Raw genomic sequence first — 18,963 nt, 5'->3', positions numbered from 1 at the left:
AACACGGCTGACCCAACTTCAAATAAAATATCTTATATATGTTTATGTGGAGACGTACATGAAAACGTTTGGCTCCTCGTGTAACGGGCTTTTGTAAAAGCGATGTCTTTGCCTTTTTAAAGAGATAAGGATTAAAAAAAAGAAAGCTCATCATATAATCATCAAAATATGTCAATCTTAACGTCACTGTCACTAGTTTCAACTTTCGTTTACATGTAGAGTTGTCGATACTTATAATTAAATAAAATGTATTTATTTTCATTGCTCTTAATAAACTAATTCAATTGAAGGGTTCTTATTTTGATATCACGTGATTTTAGTTTTATTTCATATATGTAATTTAAATAGACCATTATTTACAATCAAAATGATTGAACTCTCTGCAAAACTTACTACTGGTACTGTTTATTTGGCTGGCGAAGCTATAGAATGTGCTATAACATTTTCCCACACTGCACAACCAGAGCATAGGAATTCCCAAAGTCATAGGTATTTATTTATTTTACTAAAATAAAATATATGTAATAAATGAGAAAAATTTACATTGTATATATTTTTAGTGATATCTTAGAAAACTTGGCATGGGCGTCAGCTCAAATACATTGTTTCTTTTCAACATCTAAAAATTCAGGAGAAAAAACCCCTGTGATTGAAAAAACAACTGCTTTAGAAGTTACATCATGTGATATTGGTGATGTTATCTTTCACACAAAGCCAAAAATATTATTTTGTGATTTGACTATACCTTTGGGCGAAACTAAAACATGTAAGTGAGAATCCAAAATATTTGTAGTTAATTATAACAATTACAAGCATAAAAAATAATAAAATTAAATGCTTTTTATTTTTAAAGTTTGGTATAGAGAATCACTACCAATTGAAGCACCACCTTCGTACAGAGGGACAGCTGTAAAATACTCTTACAAGATAACAATAGCAACACAAAAAGTTGGGTCTCATATCAAAATGGTTAGAATACCTTTTAGAGTTTTACCTATTAGTCCTATTATAAATATGCAAGACTTATCTGCTCTTTGTGGCAATGAGACAACAGAGGAACTTCAACCGACTAATCCATTTTCTGAGGAAAGAAAAGTAGAAACGCCTCTAACTATGGCTCTGCAGGTGTTACAGGTATAATATATATTTACATGCTACAAAGGCTATATTATAAAATGTGATACTTTGGAAATGTTTTTCCTTATTTTGAAAGTAAGTTATATAAATATATGTTAAGCATTATTTTTAAAATTAAGTGTATATAATTATATATTTACATAGTTTATGTATAAAAATAATATATTTATTTTTATTAAAGTTTAATAATTTTAGAATCTCACAGCAAGAAGAAGTCCCAATTCATATATGATTACAAATGCGAGGGGCAGAGTCGGTAGATTCTGTTTATTCAAATCAGCATACAAATTGGGGGAGGACATTGTTGGTACTTTTGACTTCTCAGTTGGTACTGTCACTTGTATGCAGGTATATTTATTTTTTTACTACTAACAATAATGTGTGTATTGCAAACCTGTTGCAGCAGACAGTGTGATTAATGGTTATCTATGATTGGGATCTTATAATTTTTATATATTTTATTTTTTCATTCATAGCACAGAATATACTAATCCTTATTTTAAATTATACCATAGGTGTCAGTATCTTTGCAACCTGAAGAAATTACAAAAACTAATACACCAACAAAAAATGTAAATAAAGAAAACTCAAGTAGATCAATGACTGTGGCCAGATGTCATGAAGTCACCGTAGGTCTTACACATTCCCAACTCATTTTGCCAATACCATTACACATAACTCCTGCATTTGAGGGGGATGAAGGTAAATATAATTTATCCATTATAAAAATGGTAATAGTGATATTAGTGTTAAAATTGAAATTGAATTGTAAATCTTTAACAGAAATTGTAAAATAACAGACTGACAAATTAGTTCTTTAATTTTTGATACAACTAATATATAAATGTTTTAAAATTTTTTTAAACATTAATCATTACACAATTCTAAGTTAATGGATATTGTTTATAGAAAACTGCAAAATCCGTTCAAAAATTGTCTCATTCAGACTTGATATATAAACACTCTAGGTGGATATCCATTAAAATAATTTTATGTCATTTTCAGTGTCACTAAGTTGGCGACTTCACTTTGAATTTGTGACAAGTAATGAGAGGTTATTTCCAACTTCAGACGATAAGGACTGGAATGCACCTCTTAATGTTCCAATAGAAACAATGGTCTGGAACCTGCCTGTGAAGATTTACTCTACACAACCTAAGCAAATCTCGCAACAGTCTGTTGGAAGTGATGCATATACATTATATATAAAATAATATCAAGAATTAAAAAAAAAACATAATTTATTATTAAATAGTTTCTTCTTCAACTTCTTTATCCCAATCTTTCATTTTTGCACCCATCATGAAGTCATCTCTGAAAAGTTAAATTATTGATTGTCTTAGAATATCATAAAATATTGCATATCATGGAATATTTTATGATTTCTTGAGTATTACTATGATCAGTTTGGTTAAAGTATAAGCTTATAGGTTAGGAGTCTTAGTTTATTATTTGAAATGAGAATTATTTAAACTAAATATTATGTTAAATTCAATTGCCAGTATAGATAAAAATATTACAATCAACAAAATTGAAAAAGGATTTAACTTGTTATTATAATATATTAGAATAAAAGTTATTGTCAGGATAAATAAAAAGCTTACCTTAAAGCATTCCACCGAGGTTTATCTTCTGCTTTTAACTCATCTTTCAAAGTTTTGGTTTGGTCTTCTACAACTATAGACTTTGATTGACCCATGAGTGTATCTAAAAAGGCTCTCTTATCAAATTTCTTAAGTATCTTTTCTTTTTTTCCTTCTGGTAAGTCTTTATTTAGTTCAGTTTCAAAAGATTTTTGTTGATTTCTAACTGCATTGAATAATTGTACAACACCTTTTGTTGCTATTTTTGCTAATAATCTTTCTCTATCTTTTTCAAGTATGTTTGGTTTTATTCGTACTGATGCTTTTTCACATTTCTGAAAATTAGAATTAATATCAACAAATGAATCTTGTAGGTTAAAATAAAGATTTGCTATTTAGAGACAATCAATGCACTACTATTCTCTCAATTTCAATAGGTAACTGAGACTAAAATACCTTTTTCTTTACAGGAGGCTCTAAATCAATTTTATCTTCTTTTACTTCTGGTTTTTCTTCTAAAGGCCCCTCTCCTACAATTTCAAAAGCGGGTTTTTCTTCTTTTTCTTTTTTTACAACATCTGCAAGCTTTTTCGCTCTTGACAAAACCAATGTCTTCTTATTTTTAGGTTTGTTTGACCCAAGGATTTTTGAAATAGAATCCGCCCAGCCCTCATTTTTTAATATAAGTTCATCATCACTGTTATTGTTTTCGGAAATTTCTTCATTTTCGTCGTCTGATACCTCTGCCTCATATTCGGAATCCTCAGCTTCTTCACTGGACGATTCAGAATTTGACACTAGAACATGATTATAGTTAAGACACATTTATTTTGTAATTCTTAGTCATAAATACGCCGAAAACATTTCCGTCTAATTTTACCTGATACTTTAAGTTTTGGTTTATTCATTTTTTCAGCCACTACCATTATCTTATATGAAGACTTATAAAAAATCTATTAATGATTACTGAAGTAGAATTATAAATGTTCAAATTAAAATTTTAAGTTATAATTGATACTTTGCCGCACGTGTATTGGAAGTTGTCATCTATGGTTGTCATTTAAAGTTGTGACAAATGTACGTCAAAACCGTTATACCTGACAAACACGTGAGGCAAATATGATTATAATTTGTCGTGCTTGTATATTTAGCAACAATATTCTAGGTCCAAACAATTCTTTGACCTAATAAAATATATTTTTATCAACATATTCTATGTTTTAATTGTATGTAATTTTGAGGTCTTCACGGTTTTATATTTTATTTATTTTTATCTGTTTCACTTTTACCATATAATGGAACGTAAGATGTTTTTAAAAATAAAATACAGCTGATCGTCAAGTAGAGTGAAGTGTGTTCTATCCTTTGGAAAATGGTGGTTTTGCGTTAAACATGGCGAATATAGCAAGTCCTTTACCTTATATTACTAAAAGAGAATATGGACTTGTAAATGATCTGAAATCTCAGTTATTTAATAAACGGTTAAATGCGGCTAAAAACTTATATCGCCGTGATTTAGTGTGTCATTTTGGATGTGTAAACGCAATTGAATTTTCTAGCAATGGCGAGTTATTTGTATCAGGTAATATAGATTTTATATGTATTTCGTGCTTCCATAAATAGTTAAATACTAAGTGTTTTAATAAGCGCATGGCTGTACTTTTATTGTGAATACTTAATGTAGTAATAATAATAATTCTTTCAACTATTTGTTTTTATTTTACCAACATCGTTAACAACTGGTGGGTGGGTGAACGAAAACATTTGCCTATACATATATGTATATATTTAACAACAAACGTATTATTTGTAAATACCAAAGAGTAAATATTTAACAAAAAATCACCAAATCGGCTTTCAAATAATGAAAAGTGCAAGTGAATTCTTTTTGTTACATTTTCTTTAAAATACAGATAGACAATTTCATTCTACTTAAAAAAAAATCGCACCTGTAGGTATCAAAGTAGAAATAAATTTACAGTAACAGTCTGTAAATGTCCCACTGCTGGGCTAAGGCCTCCTCTCCCTTTTTGAGGAGATGGTTTGGAGCTTTTTCCACCACGCTGCTCCAGTGCGGGTTGGTGGAATACACATGTGGCAGAATTTCAATGAAATTAGACACACGCAGGTTTCTTTACAATGTTTTCCTTCACTGAAAAGCACGAGATGAATTATAAACATGTAGATATGAATTTATTTTCAATTTAACTGTATTTTTTTTAAACTCATAAATCCAATGACTCATGGTGCATATCTGTGCATTATTAAAAGTAATTTGTATGATGAGCTCAATACATAGCTTTTATTTTTAACACAAGTTGTCTGAAGATAGGCTCACTTTCTCATTCTTTTATATGTAAGAAAAGTATAACACTTATTTTTTTTTCTGAACCATGATTCACAAGGGAATGGTGCTGCTTAGGTATACATACAATGCATGTAAGAAATCAGAATAATCTTATTGTATTTTGTGATTTTATTGTGTAGGACACAAAACAATTTTATTTAGACTTGAACATAATTTTTTCATACTGTAATTTATTAATGAAATAGCACTTAAAAATTTTTGAACATGAATTGATGTTTTCTTTACAGTACATGTGTTTGCGAGCGTTTTTGTTCTTTGAGCCTAATATATATAATTAACTTACCAACATAATTAAATTATAATAATAATAGTAGTACTAATGAAAAAGAGTAAATACTGAGTTTCTTACTATATTATCTTGGGTTGTATACATTCAAATAAATATAGTAAAATAATGATTTAAAAATTCGTATATGAACCTAATTGAATAAAGTATATTTTGTGTTATTGTATTGGTGAAGGAAAAAATTCTTAGGAATCCCGTTGCATTTGGAATTGCAATCATATTTGCAATTCACATGCAGGATTCCTAAGAAAATATTATTACAATTTTTCATACTGTATTTTTTCCCAGGTGGAGATGACAGGAGGGTGATGGTTTGGCAGTTTGGACAGGCCATTCTAGAATATGGAAAGCCTGAAGCTATGAAAGCATTACATCAATCAAATATATTCTGCTTGGGTGTTACCTCAGAAAACCAAAAGATATATTCAGGAGGAAATGATGATATTGTAAGTTAATTCTTTTTATGTTATAGGTTTTTGTGTTATATGCGGATGGGAAAATGGGCCACCTGATGTTAAGTAGTCATCACTACGGTAGAATATTTGATGAGTGGGTGGTATCTACCCAGACGGGCTTGCACAAAGTCCTACCACCTAGAAATTGTTGTTATGTATTGCTTGTCAAATTCATATGTTATAGAAAAAATAAATTAACAAATGAACATACATGGCATATGATAAAAATATTCCTTATGAATGTTATATAATATATTTCATTGCACTCAGATGGCTCATTTGCTAGAACATTTACTTTTACTGTCTATTATATTAGCTCCAGCATCTCTTCCTGACTAAAAGTTTGGTCAGTGACTATTTTCAATGGAGAAAAAACTATCTGTGTAAATGATGCTATACTGTAAAAGCTAAAATATTTGTTTTAATAGGTAATAGTACATGACGTAGAAAGTAAACATCCAGTAGAGGTTCTACAACATCAGCGAGCTGTGTGCAGTCTTAGCATTGATCCTTTTAATGAGCGAGTAGTCACAACTGCTGGTAATGATGGCAGGCTGCTACTGTTTGACACTCGGCAGTCTGTACATGGTATGTTTATATTTATTATCTATTTGTCTTATTACAAGTTTTAATTATTGTTACATATCTATAGGTAAATAAATTACATATTAATGGTAACTATTTCTGTCTGAGCAGTAAACATTGAGAATTGAAAACTATTGTGGTATTGTTTAAAAAATCCAATAAAACATGATTGTTCATGTAAATATTTTTTATTCAGCAAAAAACAGAAATGGCAGCCAAAACCGTATATTTCATTTCAATATCATTAAGAAAACGATTTTGTAATTTATGTAAGATCTTCATTTTCTTAAACGCTCATCAAAAACAGATTAACTTATTTGTTATTGATTTGAATTGTCATTGGGCGATAGCAACCGACGAAGTGATTGGCAACCAATCAGCGTTCAAAGTTCAGTCCGATTAGTTAATCTCACACGGTCATAATTTTAAAATTTATACTACCTTTAGTTCGTTATTTGTCGCTTTTATTATTTCTTTTTAATATATTTATTGCCAGAATATTTATGATTTAATTTTTTTTTTCAGAATCATTAGTGATATCACGTAGTCGGAGAGCATTTCATGGTGTAATGTTTCATCCCCAGCAAGTTGGTATACTTGTATCCGCCAATGCTAGAGATGGCATTGCACTGTGGGACTTAAGGTCTCCTAAACAGTGAGTATTGGTCTTACTATGATATGCAAAGACTATTGTTAGCCAGGCTTCAGTGATCTAGTGGTGGCCAACGCAGGAAAATTGCATAAAACGCATTCTCCACAGTCTGCCTTTTTGCCAAGCTGTGATGGTACTTTTTAAGTGAGGAGATATACCAGTCAAGACAGATAATAATCAGTCCCTATTCAGGGTTTATTTTAGGCGATTTTCAATGTTATATATTTGCCCTACACAGATTGGCTACTATCATCCCTTAAAATCTACCTGTTACCCTTATAAACCACATATGCAATATGCATCTAAGCTCTAACTGGTGATCGCATTTAGGGTTTTAATAAAAAATTACAATTTTATATCATAATTTGCAATAGGCAAAAAATCGACTTGGTTTCATCAAGTTAAATAAAAAACAATAATATTTGTCTGTGTAGCCCTGTGATCCGCTACGTAGGCAACAGTGGTTCCTGCCAGAACAGCATGAGCGTCCGCATCAACCAAACCGGCACGCACGTCCTCGCCCTGCGGCGCCGCCTGCCGCCCGTGCTGTATGCCGTGCACTCCCCGGAACCGGTTGCCGAGTTCTACCACCAGGACTACTACAACTCATGTACCATGAAGAGTTGCTGCTTCGCGGGAAGAAGTGACCAGTTTGTGCTATCTGGATCGGATGATTTCAACCTGTACATGTGGAAAATACCAGACACTGGTGGTTTTGGTGGTTGGACATTTGATATTTCTCAATATTATTAATTTATAAACCAAGTATGGAATACGAGCAATCTAAATTGACCGGCCTGAAGTTAGTTACGAGTTGCTGTGCGGAAACAGTTATCAGGCTCAGTACCATAACTAAGGCGATGCATATTCGGTTTTAAAAATTTAAATCGAGATACTTCATTGCACGTGACATACACTACCGGCATTCTTATAAACGTTGCTTAGTGGCTGTTTAAGTAAACACTGATTTATCTCATTCTGACATTATTGATTTGACATTCGAAAGAAGAAGACCGCATTGCTTAGCTAATGCCTCGCTAAGCAACGATTTATATGTAAGGCCGTACGTTTTTTTTTTCAGATACGGTGATTGAGCCTCCGCATATAGTTTTATACGGACATCGGTCTATTGTGAATCAAGTTCGATATAACTCCAATTATTGTCTCATCGCATCATCGGGAGTTGAGAAAATTATAAAGGTGAAACAAATTTAAATGACATAAGTATAGTTAATTACTGTTAATTCGAATAAAATTCTGTGGCCTGGTGCCACAAGGGCCAATATTCATTACCTTTACATATGATAGTCTGAATAAAAAGCTGAGGTTTATCGTCTTTTATAACACTTGTTTCCGCTGTAGTGCTAGGGGGGGGGGAGGGGTAGGTACCCTATGTCCTTTCTGTACTTCTAACAACGTTTACGATGATCGTTTGAGTGAAAGCGTAACAAAAAAACAAAGTCACATATAATATTAGTAGGGATATGCTTTCGTTTCGCTTTTATAATGTTGTTATTAGATAAATGTTAAGCTTTAGAAAAAATTAAACTATTATTTCTTAAATGATTTTGCAAATGGCAGAATGTGTGGTTTACATTTTTTCCCGATTCTCTGTTTATTCTTTGTGTCCTTTTACGTAGCACCAGACCATAAATTTATTTTTCTTAAAAACACCTTTGATTTTTTTTTTTTTATAGAATAGGAAGGCGGACGAGCATATGGGCCACCTGATGGTAAGTGGTCACCAACGCTCTTAGACATTGGCATTGTAAGAAATGTCAACCATCGCTTACATATCCAATGCGCCACCAACCTTGGGAACTAAGATTTTATGTCCCTTGTGCCTGTAATTACACTGGCTCACTCACCCTTCAAACCGGAACACAACAATATCAAGTATTGCTGTTTTGCGGTAGAATATCTGATGAGTGGGTGGTACCTACCCAGACGAGCTTGCACAAAGCCCTACCACCAGTAATAAGATATTATAAGATATTATAATAAGTATTATTTATGATATATTTATATATGTATATTATTATAAGATATTATAATACGTATATATACATATTTAATTAGTTATCATCTTTTATTTTTATTTCATTATTATTGATATTTATATTTTAAGTAAAGTTTTCAATGTGTGTCATGGCCTGCAATGTCGTTACAGATATGGTCGGCGCTGGAGTACCCGCAGATGCGCGGCGCGCTGCTGGAGGAGGCGCAGGGCTCCGACAACCCGCGCGAGATATACAGCCACGAGGACTACGTCTCGCTCGTTCATCACAGTGGACAGGTTTGTCATTCTAATCTGTCATGCAATACATTTATTTTATGTAAGTTTCTAAATTTTAGTTTTGATTTCGTTCTTTCCATTTATTCTGTATTCAAACGTAAAACCGTTTAATAAATACAGTATAGTCACTTATATAATACCATATAAGCTGCCCGTCCCTGGATTCCAATCACAGCATTCAATATCATTCAATACCATTAACCTCGTGGTAGGGCTTTGTGCAGGCCCGTTTGGGTGGGTACCGCCCACTTACCAGAGATTCTGCCGCTAAGCAGCAATATTTAGTATTGTTGCGTTCCGGTTTGAAGGGTGAGTGAGCCAGTGTAACTACAACGGACATAACATCTCAGTTCTCAAGGTTGCTGGCGCATCGGCAATGTAAGGGAATGGTTATTATTTCTTACGTCGCGAATATCTACGGGCGGCGATGACCTCTTACCATCAGGTGACCCATTAGTTCGTTCCCCTGCCTATAACATAAAAATAATACAGCTTGTATGTACTAAAATAAAGTATATTTTGATTTAAGTGACAATGTTTAACGTTTGATGGCAGTATCTATCCCACAACTATGCTGAACAATCGACAAGCGAGGATCCACGCATGATGGCGTTCTTCGATTCATTAGTTCAGCGTGAACTAGAGTGCCTCGCCGAGGAGACTGACTCCCTGGACGGATCCAGTTCTGATTCAGTTAACGGGAACGTTTCCGACACGAGCGACAGCGATCACATCGTCGCGGACTTTCTGCCCTTACCACCCAAAAGAGGTCAGTATGCATACTGAATGCATTTTCTTTCTTCTTCTCTATTGCAAAGAGCAAGCGAATCTCATTATAAAGCCTTGTATTTAGTATTTAGTCTGTTTGTAAATTAGTTTTGAAATTATTGTAACGGATAATAATAGCGGTTTTGCTGAAGTAATTAGCCAATGTTGTGGAAGAATATTCGATACAAACCATGGTAAAATGTAAAGGAAATTGGTCTAGATTTTTAAATATTCTAAGGTAAATGCTTATAAAATACTTATAAAAAATAACTTGCAAAGACATTAGCTTCTTTCAATTAAATATTTACGAGTAAAAATGTGCTTTTCAGTAACTCCAAACGGGAGTCGAAGTCAACGGTGGCCAAATAGACTGGCGCGACTTGTCGCTTCGAGGTATCCAAAGAGCGTCCGAACTCGAAAACGGGGTTTCCTTAGGTGATGAAATTATGTCGCTATGTGGTTTTCTCGTCAATTTATAAACTTTTATTTAAAGTACTGATTTTAATATAATGCAAATGACATTTACATAAATATATGTGTTTATGATCCAAATAATTTTGCAATAAAATGCATATTGTTCATATTACTTAATAAAATTGGTTGTCAATTATTTTGAAGCCTGGGAACTCTTTTTTTTTAACTTCGTTATTTTGTCGCGCGGAACTCATACGATTGTTTCATCTTGAATTATATTTAGTTTTCACTAGTAGCTAATACTCGACGATTGAGCTCTGCTATAGACAAAGTTAAAAATTCGGAAATAAGGGTTCGTGGTGAGACAAAATTGACGATGTATTTATATAAAATCGGTAAAACTTACAGGCGAAACAAGCAGTCGCGCACGTGCGTGAGCAAGTCGAGCGCCAAGGGCAAGCGCGCCGCGCCGAGACGAGCGCGCGGCCCGCGCCGCCCCGCCGCCCCGCGCCGCCCCGCGCCGCGCCGCTCCGCGCCCTCCAGCGAGCGCACCGACTCCGACGAGCCCGCGCACCCCCTCTACCGGAACACGGGCCGGGTCAGTACCTATACATCACCAATGAGAGCCTCACGATCAACCCGTATGATGGAGGGAAACCAATTAAACAACAAAAAAAATATGTAAGAAGGTCCAGCTGCACAAGTCTACTAACTTCTTTTTCTTGACTCACCCTTATGGGACATTCTCGGCCAGTCAACCTAAAGCTAGACAGCTAATCAAATATACCCTATGCTATGTATGTAATAATATGAAGATTGAAAACTATCGGACACTAAATTTCATAATTTTTTTTTTTATATAAACGATAGAAAATCACACCACAATATGAATAAACTGTGACATATCAATTTAATAACATTTTATTTTACTCACTGACATTTGGTCACAGACCGTTCTAAAAACATACACATTTAATTTTTTTGTATTTTGTTTTAGATCATCCGGCCACCCAGAAAGAGAACGAACATCACAAGGAGTACAAAACGAAAAAGTAAAGTCACTAGTTATAGGAAAGTTATGAATTTAAGAAATAATAGTAAGTTTTATTTTAAAATCCAATGTATATTTTATAAATTTTATACAAAACATAAGAACTTTACAATTATTTGTTTCAGGTAATATTGCTCAAGACAGTAGCGATAACAATAATTTTTCCAACTGTGACAATTATGAAGAAAATTTAGCTTTACCTAGCACAAGTACAGGTAATTATTAAACACCTATAATACCCATTCTTTGATTACATTTTTATTCATGAGTTCTAATCAAATAATGTTTACAGGTTATAGAGGCCAAAGCAATTCAGCACTATTTCGAATAGCAGAGGTGGATTCAGATGATGACCAGTCAGTCGGCAGTCGGCCAATGTCGCCCAGTAATCAAAATGGCAACCAAAACATTCCTACAAATCTAATTAGCATCGTTCCCACACCAATTAATGGCTCCCGAGATTCACTAAGTGACTCTTTAAGAGTTGGACCACCAGAATCTGAGAGCAATAATTCTTCTCCAGTCCATGAAAGTAGAACGCGAACGAATTTAAGGAGAGTTAGAAGAAACGGTAGACTCAGTATTCAACGTTCCGATTCAAGCGAGTCACCACCACCGAAAGACTATACGGAGAATAATTTCACAATAATGGATAGATTATCACCAAAGGTCGGTTACAACAGGACTGTGGCGAGGCTCGTGAACGAGACAAACGAAAGTGAATTTGAAAGTAGTTGCAGCACTGAAAGTAGTTTGTGGCTGGCTCCGAATAACATTAGAACTCCTGACAGTGGCGTGGGTACTGTTGCGGGCAGCAGCACCAGGAACAACCAACCTCCTGCCGATAATGTGTCCGATGACCCAGAATATCAAGCACAGAAGTTCCGACAACGCGTCAAAAAAGCTCGTCGTAATTATAGGAACCACATGGATTCAGATTCTAATTGAACTAAGTATAATACATATTCCATTTTATTATAAATTGAACAAATGGTAAATTAAAATATATTAAAACTGTAAAAATGTTAAAATATATATATAGTTATTTTGTTTTCCTTTTTAAATCACTGTCAAATCTTGTTAAATCACTGTTCCTTTTTCAAGTCACTGTTTTTAAATTGTCTTGGTATCTTTTATTTATTGCGCTCATAAACTTAAAAAATCAACCTCAGCTTTGATATTAATTACTCATTACATTTTACATTGCACATAGTTTATGTTTTGTTCACCTTCTAATTGAATGGATAATGTGTTTTAAATTTGTGTTCCATGATATTTTAGTTGTTCTACTTTAAGTGGCGACTATCAACGACTGTAAATTTATATGTTGCGTATTCTTAAGGATATAACTTAAGTTATTATTCTATGGATTTGGAATAGTAGGGCCTCCTCAACTATACATTTATTTTCAAACATGCTTAAACAATGTAAATAAAGCTAGCTATGAACAAAATAACTAATAGATATTTTTTACAAAAAAATCGCTTTTCTTGATTTTGTATGCTCAAATACAGAGATGTAATATTAACATATATTTATAAAATTTTAGTTCGTAGCAGTGTAAAGATGCTTCCGTTCCTTATGAAGTTTTATGAGGTAATGTATGTCAAGATGCTATCAGCTATGTCGTAGCAACCATTACGGGCCGTTTCTTTTGTAGGTGTCGTAGAGTGATCCGGCATGATATTTATTCGGAAGTATGACTCTGGTAATCAAGGTGTCAATTTTTGTCGGGCTCGATAAAAATCAGTATCAGATTAATGAGAACAGCTGGATACGAAATGTTCTGCAATTAGAGCACCGAACACCTGGAAAATGAGTCAGGATCTTTAACACAACATACTTTTGGAATACTATGAGAGTTGGTTGCTTTTTTTGTATAGTTTATATTAAAAATTGTGATCTATTATTATTATATAAATTAATTAGACTTAAGGATATTATAATATCAATGTTCCCTTAAATGGCTGTTAGCATATATCCACGCTGATAAAATACATTGACTTCCACTTATATTTTGTTTTAATAGTTTTATTTAAAAACTAGTAACGGCCCGGCGCCCGCGGCGTGCGGCGTGTAAGGGAAGCATTATAGATGCACGATGCAAAGTTGCATCACAATCCGTAGAATGGTTTAGGAACGCATGGAGGACAAAAATAAAAATAAAGTTTCATTTTTATTTAGATTATAATAATCGTGGGGGAATCCTCGGAGATCCCGTGTCTTGTCTATAAAACTGATCTACTAGTCATAAAAAGTTTTGATTAAATAATACTGTTTGTTATTTGTTACTCCTACCAAATTTACAGGTATGGTTAATTTCTTAAGTATCTATTAAAACTGTTTAGGTATTTTACAAAATATATTCTAAGGATGTATATATGAGGGTATATGGGTATATTTAAATGTCATATTCCTCTGTTTTAATGATTTGCAATTCTGAATAAAAAATTTTTAAAAAAAATCTGCTAAAACGTATATGATAATTGTGCTCAGGTCTCAGAATAAATTGAACGTACCTGCTTAATAAGTAACAAGTCTTTTACAAGCTAAAATATATTTTTAGAGCTAATTTATATAAAGTTTTTGAAATGTGCTTAATTATATTTTTATATCGATATTACCAATAAAAATATTCGATAATATCGATATCTGTATGGTGTCGCATTTGAGTAGATATTTGTATCGATACGTCATCTCTACACTACATACTACACTGACATTTTAAAAAGTTATAAATCGTACTCAGATTTGAACTTTAATTTTACAAATTTATTTTTATTAATATATAAAAGAAAATGGATGGAATAGCCAGTTACAGTGCATTTTTAGCAGCTCATAAACCGCAACTTGTTTTATCAGGCGTTCCAGAACATTTTTGGGCGATCTTATGTAAAAAAATTAAAGATCAAATATTTGACTCCGGTTCAGCATTTCAATTGGTAAAAATTGACTATGATGAAGATGTAAGGGCACCCTATGATCCTTTATGGAGTGTTATGGCAGTCCGAGATATAGATCGAACAAATTCTAGTCATATTTATCTTATTGATCACGCATGGACATTTAAAGTAAATAGCATTCGAAATAACCTAAGAAATGTACCGGTGCTGTTAGAAAGAATTTGCAATCTTATTCAAGCAACTTCCCAAACGACCGAAGGCAAAATTAACGAAGTATGTCAAAAGATATGGAAATATGCGAATACTTATGCTATTGAAAGTGAAGAGCTTTCAGTTGAAGATAGGGTACCCGTGTGGTATGTAATGGATGAATTGGGTTCAGGGATTACACATTCAGATAATCCAAATTTTCGTATTGTTCCATTCATGTACATACCAGAACAACTAACTTACACTTTACTTTTCCCGATCGAAAATGTTGAAGAAGGTGATATTATCACAAGAAACTTTGTAGAAGGGCATTATGCTGACTCACGTCAGAGAGAAGCTATGCTTATACCTTGGACCTATTATGAACATTTCGATGATGATTTTAACCAAGAAGAGCCAGATATGAATTATTTTTTGGAAGGGCACATAGTTGAGTCGCTTCCAGAGTTAGAAATGTTAGATGAAAATAAACAAATCTCTTCTACACTAAAGGTGTTTTCTGAATATGTGTTTATTAATCAATATTTGACTGCTCCTGGATTTGAAATAGTTGAAAATGAAACAGAAGCTGACATTCTCTGGTATACTAGTCATTTTAAAACCTTTAAGGAATTGAGTGCCACACCTCATAAATTTGTAAATCAATTCCCATTTGAATATGTGATAACAATTAAGGACCTTTTAGCTATAGTAGCAAGGCGAGGTCAAAAGAAACTTAGTCTTGATGGGGATAATCTTAATACATTACCTGCATGGCTCCCTACAACCTTTAATATGAAAACAGAATTATCTAAATTAATTGCATATTTTATGCAGAGGCAAAAGCAAGGATTAGATAACCATTGGATATGTAAACCATATAATCTAGCTCGAGGCTTAGATACTTACATTTCTGACAATTTGGATTTTTTGTGCCGTCTACCGATGTCTGGTCCTAAAGTAGCACAAAAGTACATAGAAAACCCAGTATTATTTGAAAGGCAAGATGTTGGACAAGTCAAGTTTGATGTGCGCTATGTGATTTTATTGAAATCAGTAAATCCTACCACACTTTATGTTTATAATAACTTTTTCCTTAGACTTTCCAATAAAGCATTTACACTGGATGATTTTGATGACTATGAGAAACATTTCACCGTCATGAATTACAGTGAAGGTGTCCCACTGTTTAAGTTATTGTGTGAAGATTTCAAAGAAGCTTGGTCTAAACAGTATGCCGATTATAATTGGAGTGAAGTAGAAAAGTCAATATTTCAAATGTTCTCAGAGTTATTTACTGCAGCCACTGCAAAAGATGCTCCATGTGGCATTGCAAAAAGTCCACAATCTAGAGCTCTGTATGCTGCAGATATTATGCTCAGTTGGAATGAGAATGAAAAAGAAAAATTCATACAGCCTAAATTATTGGAAGTTAACTGGATGCCAGATTGTCGCAGGGCTTGTGAATATTATCCAGATTTCTATAATGATATTTTTTCAGTTATGTTTCTCGATAAAGAAGTGAATACCTGTACCAAGATTTTGTAAAACTACCAAATGGTAGCACTCGCTATTTATTCATTGAAATGAGCATCAGTAAATATTTTATTACATTTTATTAGTGATTTCACAGAAGACAACAATTATAATTATATCACTAAAGATTGCTTGATTTCATAAGTATAAATTAAATATAATATTACTTGCATTATTTTAATTAAATACAATTATTAATTTTTCTGTAATATTCTCTTGTCATCATCTTGAATGGAGCCAAAAGGACTGTTAATGTCAACATCTCTATGGCTAAGAAGCAATAAAATGATAACCAAAGTGATAATGACAAATAACATAATCCAATATCTTTTATAAATGCCTCCTGCTCTTCTGACCCGAGAAGCTGGTAGAGAGTTCCTGGGAAACAAACAAATAATATAAAATCAACATTATGTATATGTATAGTTGTTTATTACATTGTTATTATTGAATAATCAACATATAACTTATTTAGGATAATTGTTTTACTTACTTCCACCATCTGCTTATCCAGGCAAATGTTGATTTTTGTTTGTATTTGTTTTCATCATGATCAAAATTAAGTAATGGCTTAGACTGATTGGGTTTAAAACTTTTTCTTGGAACTTGGCCACCTTAAAAATTATATCATTAAAATAAAGGTTTGAACTATTCTAAAATAGGGCTTATCTACATAAGACCTTTTTGTGTACACATATATATATATATATATATATATATATATATACATATATATATATATATATATATATATATATATATATATATATATATACTTTGTATATAAAAATAGTCTACAGTAATAATTACACCAAGCTCTCATATTAAGCTTCCATTTGTTGGAAACCAAATAATAAGAATTTTTCAATAATTATTATGACATACCTTGTAAGCTATCATTTCTTTTGACAGATGTATTGTCATACATATTGATAATGTCATCAGAAATTTGAACAATGGAATGTGGTGTGCTAGCAGCTGATCTGTTAGACGATTCATCATCGCTTGCCCCGACAGGGGTCCCTCTTTGATTATCAACTGTTTGGAAGAACTGATTTTGATTTGGTGACTGGCTGCGTCTACCAGCTGCTCCTTTCAAATCTTGGTCTTCTGAAAGCTGAGAATATTTATTTGTCTTAAATCAAATATGTATGTTTATACATATACTTAATACAGTATCATTAGGAATGTATCTGACTACTAAAAAAGTAGTAATAAATTGTTCAGATCTGAATATATCTTTGGTTAGCCTATAGACAACACTCTACTACCCAGCTTTTGTATGAGCCAGGTCTATGCTAAATTTTCAAATTGTTGTATTGATAAAGACAATTGAATTCCAAAAATAAATAGATTTTGTAAATAATATCAAAATTTCTTAATTTTTTTACTCACCAGAGGTAGTCCCAGACCAGCTCTAGCCCAGTTGACACCAGCTAAACTTTCTCTAAGCACATCTGCTACAGGAGATACAAGATTGGGTGGAGGGAATACAGGTGTTGCACAAGAAGGACACAGGTATCCAGCCGGCGCCGTTGTACGCGGTAATGCGCGGTATCGAGACTCAGCACACTCCCAATGGAATACATCTAAAAAAAATTTTATGATTAATGTATTTTATGGTTGAGATTAATTGATAGTTTGTATAAAATTGTGGCAGTATGGCATAGTATACTTACGATAACAAGTTAGTCGTATACACTCTCCTTCAGACAAACTTTTTGTGCATATTTCACAAATTGGATTATAATCACTATCTTGTAACCATTGAAGATACGATTGTATAATACACTGAAATCATAGTTTAATATTAATACAATAATTAAAAGTATTTGGAAAAAAACACTAATAGTTTTAAATATACCTTTGGGTGGTTCGTCACCATACAATATTCACAAACATTTACTCGATGTTCGAAGCAAAATTGATTGGTTACTCTTCTTTTAGGACATTTGCAAAGTCCCATTATAACTTTTAGTACTTTACATATAGTAATATAAATATTAAGATTATATAAATAGATTTAAGTTATACGAATTTCGGAGATTTAATACATTATTGATAACTTGCAAGTTGCAATCTGTCAGGTTGTCAGCCACGTAAATCAAATGTCAACAATTGAACATACAAAATTCTATAACATCTTAATTATTGTTTTCAATACATTAAAAAATAAATTATTAAAAATATTTTAGCGAATAAACAAATTAACAATTAGTTATATCTGAAATTTCCAAAGCATATAGCTCTTTATTGGCGGCTGTTTTGTTTATTGGACTAATATTTCGTTAAGTTGTGTAAAATAATATTAATAGTAATAATATTATTTACAATAGATTTCATTTTTTATGTTTGAGTGTGGTATAGAGTACCATAAGTATATAGTTTGGTTAGTACTATTAATTAAAATAATCGTCAACATCGATAACCATTCAGTTATTGATATAAAAAAAGTAATCACATATAAAGCAAACTCAAGATTACATTCCGACAAAAATACTTGACGAAAATTTGAATTATTATCGAAAATTTGTCAAGTGTCATATTTTGATAGCCTTTTGAACTAATAGAATAAATTTTATGAAATAAGTATAAAAGTCTGTATATTTTGTGTTCTTTGGATGTTTGCTTTCGTACTTATTTGTGAAATGCATCATCCATATGAATAAAAAAACAAAACCTTTGTTGAATATTTTTGATATCGATATTTAGTGTAGAGGTATCAATTATAGCTTTATAA

General features: G+C 32.5%; 5 protein-coding genes across 8 annotated transcripts; 3 read left to right on the top strand and 2 right to left on the bottom strand.

The window, feature by feature from the left end:
• The first annotated feature begins 210 nt into the window (after nucleotides 1–210).
• LOC126775773 (RAB6A-GEF complex partner protein 2) lies at nucleotides 211–2,351 on the top strand. The gene is made up of 6 exons (XM_050497862.1): nucleotides 211–489; nucleotides 561–766; nucleotides 854–1,134; nucleotides 1,333–1,485; nucleotides 1,653–1,839; nucleotides 2,143–2,351. The coding sequence occupies exons 1-6, from the start codon at nucleotides 368–370 to the stop codon at nucleotides 2,349–2,351; spliced, it is 1,158 nt and encodes a 385-aa protein (XP_050353819.1). The 5' UTR covers nucleotides 211–367.
• A 9-nt stretch (nucleotides 2,352–2,360) lies between these two features.
• On the bottom strand, nucleotides 2,361–3,758 carry LOC126775780 (RRP15-like protein). The gene is made up of 4 exons (XM_050497868.1): nucleotides 3,601–3,758; nucleotides 3,177–3,517; nucleotides 2,742–3,055; nucleotides 2,361–2,451 (listed from the first exon to the last, which is right to left on the bottom strand). Exons 1-4 carry the CDS (start codon nucleotides 3,644–3,646, stop codon nucleotides 2,385–2,387), a joined length of 768 nt encoding a protein of 255 aa, XP_050353825.1. The 5' UTR covers nucleotides 3,647–3,758; the 3' UTR covers nucleotides 2,361–2,384.
• Nucleotides 3,759–4,069: 311 nt separating this feature from the next.
• LOC126775765 (DDB1- and CUL4-associated factor 5) lies at nucleotides 4,070–13,608 on the top strand. Of its 4 annotated transcripts, XR_007669911.1 has the most exons (15): nucleotides 4,070–4,302; nucleotides 5,663–5,820; nucleotides 6,258–6,417; nucleotides 6,940–7,069; nucleotides 7,501–7,787; nucleotides 8,148–8,266; nucleotides 9,237–9,362; nucleotides 9,918–10,131; nucleotides 10,460–10,565; nucleotides 10,953–11,142; nucleotides 11,542–11,641; nucleotides 11,721–11,810; nucleotides 11,888–12,548; nucleotides 13,145–13,191; nucleotides 13,256–13,608. XR_007669911.1 is itself a non-coding variant. In XM_050497853.1 (14 exons), the coding sequence occupies exons 1-13, from the start codon at nucleotides 4,113–4,115 to the stop codon at nucleotides 12,541–12,543; spliced, it is 2,526 nt and encodes an 841-aa protein (XP_050353810.1). In that variant the 5' UTR covers nucleotides 4,070–4,112; the 3' UTR covers nucleotides 12,544–12,548; nucleotides 13,145–13,608. The 4 variants fall into 4 exon arrangements, 2 of the variants coding, with proteins under 2 accessions (XP_050353810.1, XP_050353809.1); XR_007669910.1 differs by having other exon boundaries at nucleotides 11,888–13,191; XM_050497853.1 differs by having other exon boundaries at nucleotides 13,145–13,608.
• A 715-nt stretch (nucleotides 13,609–14,323) lies between these two features.
• LOC126775769 (tubulin--tyrosine ligase-like protein 12) lies at nucleotides 14,324–16,236 on the top strand. Its single transcript, XM_050497856.1, has one exon. It carries the CDS (start codon nucleotides 14,394–14,396, stop codon nucleotides 16,233–16,235), a length of 1,842 nt encoding a protein of 613 aa, XP_050353813.1. The 5' UTR covers nucleotides 14,324–14,393; the 3' UTR covers nucleotide 16,236.
• A 52-nt stretch (nucleotides 16,237–16,288) lies between these two features.
• LOC126775775 (zinc finger protein-like 1 homolog) lies at nucleotides 16,289–18,312 on the bottom strand. The gene is made up of 6 exons (XM_050497864.1): nucleotides 18,088–18,312; nucleotides 17,903–18,014; nucleotides 17,619–17,812; nucleotides 17,109–17,340; nucleotides 16,717–16,837; nucleotides 16,289–16,601 (listed from the first exon to the last, which is right to left on the bottom strand). The coding sequence occupies exons 1-6, from the start codon at nucleotides 18,187–18,189 to the stop codon at nucleotides 16,418–16,420; spliced, it is 945 nt and encodes a 314-aa protein (XP_050353821.1). The 5' UTR covers nucleotides 18,190–18,312; the 3' UTR covers nucleotides 16,289–16,417.
• Between the last annotated feature and the right edge of the window lie 651 nt (nucleotides 18,313–18,963).

The sequence above is a fragment of the Nymphalis io genome, chromosome 19 (assembly GCF_905147045.1).
Source record: "Nymphalis io chromosome 19, ilAglIoxx1.1, whole genome shotgun sequence".
Taxonomy (NCBI): domain Eukaryota; kingdom Metazoa; phylum Arthropoda; class Insecta; order Lepidoptera; family Nymphalidae; genus Nymphalis; species Nymphalis io.
Note: the sequence above shows the minus strand (reverse complement) of the source record. Positions and strands in the feature narration are given on the sequence as shown.